The 11,919-nt window shown below is 32.8% G+C and overlaps 1 protein-coding gene across 2 annotated transcripts; it reads right to left on the bottom strand.

Annotated features, from left to right (window-relative positions):
* Window positions 1–968: 968 nt before the first annotated feature.
* LOC138307759 (uncharacterized) lies at window positions 969–9,379 on the bottom strand. Of its 2 annotated transcripts, none has more exons than XM_069248624.1 (9): window positions 9,154–9,379; window positions 8,069–8,130; window positions 7,028–7,203; window positions 6,277–6,391; window positions 5,896–5,971; window positions 4,716–4,913; window positions 3,393–3,529; window positions 2,781–2,919; window positions 969–2,463 (listed from the first exon to the last, which is right to left on the bottom strand). In XM_069248624.1, exons 1-9 carry the CDS (start codon window positions 9,212–9,214, stop codon window positions 2,333–2,335), a joined length of 1,095 nt encoding a protein of 364 aa, XP_069104725.1. In that variant the 5' UTR covers window positions 9,215–9,379; the 3' UTR covers window positions 969–2,332. The 2 variants fall into 2 exon arrangements, with proteins under 2 accessions (XP_069104725.1, XP_069104726.1); XM_069248625.1 differs by lacking the exon at window positions 9,154–9,379 and adding an exon at window positions 8,304–8,655 and having other exon boundaries at window positions 970–2,463.
* Between the last annotated feature and the right edge of the window lie 2,540 nt (window positions 9,380–11,919).

The following is an 11,919-nucleotide window of genomic DNA, read 5'->3' on the forward strand; positions in this document are numbered from 1 at the left end:
AAGTACACTCAAGGTTACCGAGCTAAAAGAATAGCTCTTTCCATTCAGATACACAGTGCAGATATGACTAGTATCCCTAATAGTGATGGAACGTAACTCTTTCTAAACTTTCCGCTGAAATGACGTTAGCCCGGGATATCATCTTTTGACGTAATTTCATCACCAATAAAAACTATAGTCCCGCTCAAACGTTTTCAGGTATCACGTGGTACGTAAATTAGTCCCATACGCGAAAATAAATCAACGCGAACATGAACCAACTATAAGAACAAAAGAGCATTCAACCGTATCATGAACTTAAATCAGCGCGAAAAAAGTCGTTTCGCTTAAAAATTCGAAATTAGTTATATATCAGTTGCTTTGAAAATAAGTTGATTTATATATTAACTGTAAATTGATGTGATGGCAATTGTTTGATAAACATACACCAAACCATAGGAAAAATATTATTGAATTTGTTCAATTAGATTATAATAACCACGAATCAAGCTGTGGGTCAGTTCCTTATAAACTGGTTGGTTTTCCATTTTGGCATTTTCTCTCCTTCAACAAATGTGTGTTATTTTGATGTTTTTTTCAAACATTGATTGCACAATCTGTATATTTGCAGCGTTATGGTAGAATGAATCACACAGTAAGCAAGAAATCTTAATTTTGACGTACTACTGTATAGCATCTTATTTTCTTAACGCATTGATATCGAGACAATGCTCGAACAACTCGATTCCAATGTTACGCGAATAATTGTATAAAACGCATACATGTAGATACAACACTGAATTTATGCATTCACAAATACGTTGAAAATGATAATGGATCAATTTGTTACACATAGATAAGACATAGATTTTATAATAAAGTTTTTATTGTCATTTTGCTTTTTGTAAGACCCAAGCACACGCAGCAATGTGTGACAATCAGAGTAATCCTGACAGGTCTGGTTCCAATGACATTTCATTCCATTATTTAATTCCTAAAATCATGGATAAGTTTTCTTTAATCAAAGTTTCTTTTTGTGGGGAATAATATTGCCATCGATCTTCGATTGATAAGAGCGTTACTCTTAAATTTTATTTGCAATTATACTGACAACAAACATATATAAACCAGTATGGATAAGGTGATGTTTTATTCGTATATCACCCGCTGCGATTGATCATATTCTGCCAGATCACAGAAATTCAAATTCATTAATGCATACTACGAATTGCTCATGTATCAGATCTCAATAATAAATAACAATTTATGACTTTTGAATCCAGCTTTTACTCCCAATAACAAGACATTCTTTTACGAAATTCTAAAATATTTTGATATGTTACAGAATTCAATGATAATATCAACAATTGTGAAATAGGCAAGCTATGACAAAACAATCCAGACAACTTAACAATATTGGCTAACCTTTATTTACTTACTATATCAATCTTTTGTATAATTACCTAGCTTTTGAAATATAATCGACATATTTGAAATATTCGACAATTGTTCTACCTATACTTTTTACTGGTTTTAACATACATATAAAGTCAAAATGCTAAAGTTCTCATTTTCTCACACTGATATATTCTTACATTCCAAACGTACCCAGGAACAGGTTCATATCCTGTTAAAACGCAAATGTTCTATATTTTTCAAATTAACAAAAGATATCTTAATCATTAGCACCATAAGAAGCAGTTTATTTATATACCGGTGTATCATTTGATTATAAATATTTTTCACGTACTGAAATTACGTTTGTATAGAGATATTTCATGCATTGATCGTTTTTAGATCAATATATGCTGTTGAAGATTCGACATAAAGATTAAGATTTCATAAGATGGTATTAACATGATTGCTCGACATAGATTATCATAACAACGAGCTAACCTGTTCGATTCTAAATGCACATTGTTTACACAGAGACAGGCATGTATAGCTGCGGCTCATTCATTGACAGCACGATCAATACAAGTATTCTCTTTGCATATTAACTTTTCAAATTCAAAATATGGTTCTAGATATTTTCGGTTGATCCAATTTCATAATATAAAAATTTGACGTCTACATTTGATAATGAATATGGTAAGGACAAACAGATTATTAGTTCATGTACAAAGCTACTGTTAAGCGGGTATTTCATTGATTTATTTTGTGCATATTTGCGTTTTACTGAACTCTGCGAATTCTAAATATCAGCGAATTATTGTGAAATTCATCGACTTATCTAAGGACAAGAGTTCATATGAATAAGTAAATCGTGAAACTAAGTTAAGTATTCATTCGCTTGATGAATTTTCATGTATCTCATAATGGTACAGATTAGGTTGTTGGTACATGTCTAATACTATTTAGTCGTCTGCTCCTTATATGTGTACATGTGGAAGGTGGAGTTAGAGGCCTTGTCGGGTTTTATGTGTTTCGCTGATTTAATTAGCTTCATCTTCTTCTCGCTGATATCCCATGCCATAAACATATCTGTTAAAGGTTAAAGGTCATTAAAATAAATGTTATAGGTCATATAACATATTTGTTAAAGGTTAAAGGTCATATACATAACTGTTCATAAAAGGTCATATGAATGTTTGTTAAGGAATTACGCAAAAATGTGTATCTCACAAATATACGTGTATATGTAGATAACAGTAGACAGATTTATGAATTAGAATTAACGAACCATTTCTTAATCAGCCAAAATTTACTACCTATACAATGTAGTTTAAAAAATATTTAGTTTTGAATGAATGTTTTGTAAAACGTTTGATATTATACAGTATATTAAGCTGTCATCTTACCTTTAAAAATGCTAGATTCCAATACATATTCACTTCCTTCTCCAATAGTTGAAAGTATCAAGAAGAAAAAACGAGAATCAGGCTTCTGTATTGACGTCATTGATGACAGAATCGTTGGGGCATCTTCAAATTTCTTTGTCTTTTAAAAGGAAACGAAAACATGTCAAATCAACAGTTTCCTCTTAATTCGTATTAAGCAGAAAAATGAAACTGAAATTTTAATTCCAAATGGTTTAATGACGCAGGTCTATAGCTTTCTGAATAGCTATTTATATTTCATGAAGGAAAAAGATGTTTCCTGGAAGTAATAAGAAAACACAGAAGGTTTTGATCGTATAAGCTAATTCCGTGTTAATTCATCACATAAAAAGACAAACTACGGGAAATTTAACTTTGCTTTTCTTGTCTGGACGATCAAGGTTCCTTACAAAAGATAAAGATGGGAAGTAAAGATGGAAAATAATTTCAGACATGAAATCAATAGTAATGAATGTTCTTCCCGAGAAATCAAAACCCTGTGGCACCGTTTGGTGCATTAAATAAATCGGAAATTGCCTAATTTTGCCGATTTATCTGCAGGCTAAACGTTATGTATATTACAGGTACACTTACTGTAAGTCCAACAGATGAACAGTTCTTAACAACGACGTATCGCCCTGAACATACAGATTGGAGAACACAAGGGAAGCAACTCTTGTTTTCTTTGGGACGTTTTTCAAATCCATGAAATATCATTCTTCTGAAATGGTCTGCAGGTTGTACAATTAAAATAGTTAAATGTAGAATAATTGAAAGGATTTGAATATAATTTAGGTTCTTTTTAATTATCACGTTTTGTTTTATGTCCTTCCAACAAAGATAACGTGATTCTGTAGACAAAACTGAACAATAAAATGTTGTTTGTAAACAAAACAAATGTTTAACAAAATTTCAAACGGAGAAGGGTTAGTGGTAGAATGTCCAACACATGTAAACAGAGGTTTCTTTTCAAATTTACACTGAGTCATGACTGTCGAATATACAATGTATATCATATAATGAAACCCATTAAATGTAATTGTCAGAATTAATAATATATTGTGATTAGAATTTGATAAACCAATACAAATGTCATGCAGTGGAACCTCCCTAAATCGATCACTTGGGAACCGCGGTTTCTTTTCAAATGAATATGTAACATTTAACTGTACCCAGCAAATGTAATTGACAGAATTTTAAATATTATTGTAATAAGTATTTGCTAAACCAACAAATGTCATACATGCATAATTCACGTACCACGTGATATCCTATAATGTTTATGCGGGACTAGCATCCCAAGTGGTGACGGAACATAACTCTTTGTAATCTTCCCTCTGAAATGACGGCAGCGCGGTATATTATCTTTTGATGTCATTCCATCACCAAATAGAAACAACAGTCCCCCACAAACGTTATCAGGTACGTGAATTAGTCCAATTATATATCTTTATTAACCAGGGAGCTAAAGTCAGTTCAATCAGACAGTATGGGGTACAGAGTAATTTACAGTTACAGTTGATAATAACATCAGTAAGTAAATCAATATGCCATGGAACCTTCATTTACATAAATAAATGTGTCCCTGTATCATTCATATTTTCCGATTATATCACGTGATCAGTACAGATAGCCCTGATAGATCTTACAATGTAATGATATTCCGTTATGTTTCAACCAATCCCAAAGCCTTTATTATCGTCTACCAAACATACCGACAATTTTGAAGATAGGGAGTAAGTATCACACTTATTGAACGATCGCCATCATACACAATACAAATGCAAAAGTAAGTGCGGTAATTCAAATTAGCGCACTAAACTTTGTTAATAACATGTTTATTTTATTTAAGTTAACAAATTTAAGTTTGATTGACAGCTGGAGATCCGTCAATTGTACCGCACCTTTGGTACTTACATGCTGGGTCACGACGGTAAGAAAGATTACACATTGTTAGTGTGCCATCAGGTTCACATTTCAGGTACAGCTGAGAGAAAAGGGTGTCAGTCGCTATCAGACATACATCCATTCCATTTGATTGCATGCAGTAAACGGGGGTAAAGCTGGCAAATCGTCTCAGGAATCTTGCACAGGCAGCTATTCTATAACCCAATCCTGTATAACCAACGAAATATATTTAGTTTTTTTTTCAAACTAACTTCTAATATTAAACATGATTTTAACTGTTAAAGTTGAATTCGTTCCACTGGAACGAGTTCTAAACGCTCACACTCACATATAACATGTATATTGTCTTTTATAACTTGTATTGAACATGTACACTGGCCACCATGAGGGTCCATGGTGGCTGTATTATGATAAAACTAAAAGGAACTAATATTTGGATCAACAATGTTTCATTCGATCCGTAAATACGCAATACTTTGTTAAAGCAGACATGGATGTGTTGTTAACTCTGAAAATTAAAACAAAGTCAACAGATTAAAAAACCTCTAGGAATATTATTTATCCATTATTAATAATGATGACTATTTTTTGCAAATAATATCCAAATAGGTACAGGGGAACGTGAAAGAATGAACATGTAAAATAGTTTTTAGGACAACCATTACAAAGTAATGGTACTTGATGTTATTGAACTCATTCACCTTTGATGATTCATAATGATAATTCAAGTGATCTTGTCTTTGGTTTAGAAGAACCTAATTGTGTCTTCAGAGGTGAATGATTTAACACCTCATCGATACTCCAGTGGTTACTACCATTACCTTCGATAACGATAGTGATAGTAACCCATGCAGTGTCAAGGATGTTAAAAACATATCTCCATCGCTTCCTAAAAGTTTCATTGCAAAATATCACATGCAGTGATCATAATGGAAGGGTAAGATGATTATTTAGTTAGTATTCCGTCTTTGGATATCAAAAAGTTACCTCGCTTGCGGGTTGGTATCTGTTGTAACGTTATTATCTTGTGTTCGGAATTCACGTCGTTTACTCTGAAAAATGTCACGTTACGCTCGCAAACAAATGACGTCATAATCAAAACCTACCGGCAAGGCACATCCACGTTAGTCTGTAATGCATAAATATGACTTTCATGTCCAGTTTTACATCGTTTATCTGCAATACATACCTCGGGCTATATAGTAGTCCACCACAATTTCGACAACACATCTGTCTTCATTAGTCAGTGTGTCTCTCTCAATGACCTAAGTTAAAATATACGTTAACAAAAGTATTTAAATAGCTATCTGTAAATACATTGATATGAATGTAAATTAATTCCCAGGAATTGAACTGTTGCATTTTTAGATGTGCTCAATTTTGATTTTATTTTTTAAAACCGATAGTACCTCATTGTTCTATGATTTAGATAGTGTCGATGACTTTGCGGTGTACATTAAGTACATTGAAACATCTACGACTGCGACTTTGATAGACGTTGATGTGTTGGACTAACGGTTTTTTTTTTAAAATAGTGCCTCAATGATAATATGAAGTATGGGATAGTTACCAATGTTATACTATTCCGGTCTGGGTCAAACATGTGTTTGACAAAGTCCTCCAAAACGTGTTGTTCCCAATCACGTATGTCAACGTTGTGGATTGCAAGAAGTTTATCATTTGGCCTGTAACACAATTTAAAAAAATGCAAATTAGCTTGGCTTTGTGTTAGATACTGTTACATCCGATTTGGTACACTGCCGCGCAGTCAAACGATGCATACGAAAATATTGTCATATACGCATACATAAATAACTAAACCATACGTTTCTTGAATTAATTGAGACATTTTTTAAAATATCTTACTTCAATTCAGACACATTCCAGAAGACAATTTGCACGTATTTCTTTGAAATAAAGAAAGGTATATGATACATGTATCCCCTGCAGATTGATTTACTACGGAGAGTTAATGTAATGAGCATTGGCTTCTAATACACCAAATAAACTGCGAAGCAAATTCATCAACCGCTTCGCGGTTTATTTGTTTTATTAGAAGCCAATGCTCATTACATTAACTCAGATTTTTTTTATTATATCTCCATAACATAAAAACGTATATTCAAGTTAATCCTTATAATTCAATCTACTAAAGGTAGTCTCTTCAATATTCAAAATATAGTTAGGAACTCTTAGCTTTTGTCTTTGAAATCATTAAGCCGTCATCTCAACCAATCAAAAGTTATAAACGGCGACGCCATTTTAAAGCAAAATTGAATTTTATGATAATGTTATACAAGAAAAAGGTATAATATACTCACAAAAGTTTCAAACTAGACGCGATCATATTAGCTGGATCTAGTTCTGCAATTAGAAATCCGGAGTCATACTTCACCAATTTAAATCCGGCCTCGACGGAATCTCCGTTGGGATTGATTACGACAATACCTTTCTTTGTCGGATGTGCAACATCTTTCGCTTCCATATTGTTTTGCACCTGAAAATATTGGGATAAAATGAAATATCAATTATTGACAAATAACACCATACCGATAGTGGTAGATTCAATGTAACTTAACAATAAAGTTAGCTTCCTTTGGTAATTACACATTTTTCTCATGCCCTAACTTCTTAAGTTAAAAATAAAACTAATACATTATACATAGCATTGTATTATTTCAACATTAGTTTTGCATATTATTAATTTTAAGAACCGTAGTTGTATTTTGCGCATTACTGTATATTTGCGCTTACATTTGCGCTTACTGTATATATTTTGCGGGTTTCAGATTGGTTTTATTCCCTAGGGAATTAGAGGGATACCAGGGTTGGGACAATGGTTTTTTTCCACACTTTCAACATGTAGCTTCTCACAGGAGGCATTTTTCACTGATTGTACTCAATCACTATTATTACTATACATTTTAATAGCATACAGTGCGCTTGCGATCACAAAGTTCGCAGTTTTAGTACGTAGTTGGCAAATATACTATGATGAAACCACAGAAAAATAAACCTTTATGTTTGCAGAACATTTCCTACGGCAATCATGAGTTGATATACCATTAGTTTATGATAATCATTTTATCATTAGATTTGCTTTCGATTGAACAATTATCATTTATATCGTACAAAGGCGAATCGGATATGAAACGAATTTGGAATAACTTGTTCTTCAAAGAGATAGATAATTATGATAATACAGCTTTTAGATACACATTTAAGTTTCAAGTAAAGTTGGCTCATTTGAATACAGCATTTTCTCTTCGGAAACAGATGTAGAAATACTATTCCTTTCCAGACCATTAAACATCACACTGATTCAGAACATTCAGAATTATTGAGATGGTATGCAGAGTTACCTTTATCGAGGCTGACTCGTTTGTGCTATTCGATGGAAGTTTATCAGCAGCTGCATCCATTTCTAGAGAACAATATTAATTACACATAGTATTAATAAAAAAAACCAAAACGAAACGATGCATAATCAGGTAAAGGAAATGTACTCAGATAAACGCACTCTCGTAGTATACGTCGGTCGTATACTATACAGAATTATCAAATTTTGAATCAATGTTAATAAAATCAGCTACATACCCCCTATATGACTCTAGATCTTGGTGATTCACTTTTCGAGATGATAGACAATGACTACAAATAACATCTCTCGATCAATTATCTTTTTGTCCGAGGTACGATTATAAATGACCGAGTAACAGCTGATAACAATGAACGGGAGATTAGGAGCGCGAGGCGTAGTGATACACGATATAGAATGTCATACTGCGCTATAAGACTCTTTCATATTTGGATATGCAGTTCAGGGATATTATGGCCGAAGGTTACAAAACGTTGTAAAAACCCGATACTTGCCGAGGGTTTTAACACATTTTGTGATAACGAGAGTATAATATCCATATCCTACATATCGACATATAAAAGAGTATTTTAATCGTACCCTGGCGTTTAATTATTTTACAATTATGATAGCCCGTCACTTTGAAAAATAAGTTCGAGGCAAACCGCAACTGCAAATTAATTTTCAATACATGAAAATTGCGTGGTATCTTAACATAAAGCCTAATGCTTACATTCTGTATATTAAAACCAACATATATCTGAAGATAACCGAGAAAATAGTATTTTTACGTAGTGACGTCATGAATGTCCGTGGGTATCTATGTATTGCATCATATTAACCATACATAGGTACGGAAAAAACACACTACAGTCTTCTATAGGCATACTTATTATATATTAGGACACATAGTTAACGTGGAAGACGACCAAGCATTGAAATTTGTATTAACAAACGATGCATTATGAGGATATGGAACCAAAATGTACAGTCAAAATGTTTTACATGAAAGCACAAAAAAGGATTATAGTTATATTATTAAATTTATATATTCTAATCGCACTACAATAATACGAAGTTTACACCTACCTTGTCTATGTCCTGAGTGCCTTGAAGAATGCCGGTAAATGATTCTAGATACAAGATCCATGTGTTGTTGTAGATATACTTCCTGATTATTGTGGGAGTGGAAATTAAAGGAAGGAAGTAATTCAGAACAAAGAAACTGCTAACACTCTTATCGTCATTGTTCGGCCTCTTTATATTTCAGGCAAAAGATCCTTTTCAGCATAATTTCAAGATTTATTGATGCTTTTGAAACACAATTATCTACAGGGAAATAATAATGATACCCTTCCCCGTTAGGGATCCGAAAGTGTTTAATTTAATCCTAGGAACAAGTACTGGTATTTGTTAATTTCTGTAGACGATAATTGCACCGAATGCGCATGCGATAAAAAAATTTGCCTAGTTGGCATATATACTATAATGAAGCCGCAGCAAATCAAAATCATTTTCACATTAACTTTTTATTACAACAACTCTATTTATATGGTATATATTTACATCTCTAGGAACAAAACGAAAAAATGTGTTAAAATACATTTTCGGGACTCATCTTCAATCATGTTCATTCAAAGAAGTTTATACAAGCATAGTGCAAAATCTATTTCGTAGAGATAACGGAAATACAATAGAAATATTACTGCAGTAACATTTGTCTTAAAGTTATATGTGCCGTATTTTTCATAGTCACGAATCAAGAAGAGCTTTTAATATGCTATTCAACTCCAAAAGTTACCAATATTTTCAGAATTACAATACTTTCAATGTATAGGTTTTAATTTTACAAGTACAAAATAGAGCTGAAAATGATTTTTGGCAGTACTGCCAAAAATCATTATATTAACATCTTTAGTGTAGTGAAATGAGTACATACGGTCAGACCATGAAGCCATATTGTTGTCCACAATTTCATTGCACATTTTTACAGTATTATTAGTAATTGTAAAGTGATTTCTGAAGGTATGTTTCCATCTATACATAAGTAAGTCATAAAAACAAGAATTTCACAGTGCATAACCTATGTGTTCTAACTAACGTTTATAAAACATTATATATGTTTTTTCTGCCCATTTGAATGATTTTCACAGCTTTATTCATGAAAACTTATGGTTTTAAATAGATAATTGAAGAAAAAATAACATGTCCAAATTTTCTGACAGTTATGGCACATACTGGGCTCACCAATGACAGAAAGTATCTGTTTCTTCAGACATTAATACAAATATCATTACGAATTCTAAGCAAAAAGTGAAAGCCTATTAAAATAATGATAGAATAAAAATTAAATTAATGACCTAGGATGAGGTTACAACACCAAGCATTTGTTTCTCATATTTGACGTTTTTTATTTAGGCAAAAATCAAACTTAGTGTCTGTAGATCATTTGATGTGACAATTACCACAGCCCAAACATCTTTTCATTTGATAAAAATAAAATAGTAGATGAGCGTCTAGGTGTTGCTGCTTAACGGGTCGATAAAACCGCAAAACCAGATGACTGACAATGACGACGACCATATTGTAGCTTTCTTAGTAGATCATTTGATGTGACAATTATCACAGCCCAAACATCCTTGATAAAATAAATGATATGAGCTTTGCTTAACGGTCGATAAAACCGCAAAACCAATGACTGACAATGACGTATTTTACGACCATATTGATAGCTTTCTTAGTGATTAATCACACAATCGTTGTGCATCGTACATCATGTGATATACATCATAAATTATGTAAAGATGATATTGCATGAACTTTGAGAACCATTATTGATAATTGAGCTTTCAACACCAAAGCATCACAGGTATAACATCACTAGATTACGGATGTTTCTTACAGAGACGACAATACAAAGAAAGCAGTCATCTGATAGGGCATTTTGTTTAGTGGGATGAAATGATTATTCTAGAAGCATCTACATATGTGGGCAGTATAAATGAATGATTACAGACTAATTGTAAAACATCGCGTTGTTTAACGTCGTATCATCCCGATTACCACAGTGTAATGGTATAACAAGCCGGAGTAGTCCGAGATCTGTCATATGGTTTGAACTTTATTAGTCTAACGTCATATTATCCACTCAATAACCGCAGTCCTCTAAGATCTGTGGTTGTTACACTGTGATCATCTCACATGTTTTCATATTTCTAAGATTTGTGGCTTGTAAATTTGGGTTCAATCCACTTGTCTAGTGAAGAATGGGTAGACTCAAAGATAAGATCAATAGTGAAATGAAATTAGAATGGATAGAATACACAGAAGATCTTAAATGAGTGTGTATGCAACATGGAATAATTAATTTGATACGCCATGGGTGTAAGCTTACATTTATCACATAACTAGTATTGATGGAAATAAAGAAGGCCAGAATTTGAGGGTTCCGTCTATCGAGACAATCGACGTCATAGTTTGATTATGATGTCATTATTACTTGTGATGCCACAATATTGTTATAACATAATGGTGTCTTACGACATTTATGACATGGGCGCATGGCATGAGATAGCGATCCAGTAATGGGATAAATGTTATTATCTTTGAACAATCGTCGATACGCTAAACAGTTTATTTTAGTTTATTTCGATAATGATACGACTGAAACGAGTTAACACATATTTAGTGCCATAACTTAAACAGTTCGTTCTATAAACTAATAGTACATAACTTATTATATAAATTATATATATTTCTCTCATACCTACAGGCACATGTATAATCGGGCAATACTTTCATGTCGCCTGTCGCCTGAAGCTGCATTGCATGGTAACCCATGCGATACAGCCTCAT

This window comes from Argopecten irradians, chromosome 14, assembly GCF_041381155.1.
Source record: "Argopecten irradians isolate NY chromosome 14, Ai_NY, whole genome shotgun sequence".
Classification (NCBI taxonomy): Eukaryota; Metazoa; Mollusca; class Bivalvia; order Pectinida; family Pectinidae; genus Argopecten; species Argopecten irradians.

What these genes read in the sequence shown, in the direction of transcription:
- LOC138307759 (XM_069248624.1), bottom strand. Translation starts at nt 9,214, where the DNA reads ATGGATCTTGTATCTAGAATCATTTACCGGCATTCTTCAAGGCACTCA. An exon ending in ACGAGTCAGCCTCGATAAAG is followed by an intron (nt 7,204 to 8,068) that starts GTAACTCTGCAT and finishes CAATATTTTCAG; the next exon opens with GTGCAAAACAATATGGAAGC. An exon ending in TTACCGTCGTGACCCAGCAT is followed by an intron (nt 3,530 to 4,715) that starts GTAAGTACCAAA and finishes TACAACCTGCAG; the next exon opens with ACCATTTCAGAAGAATGATA.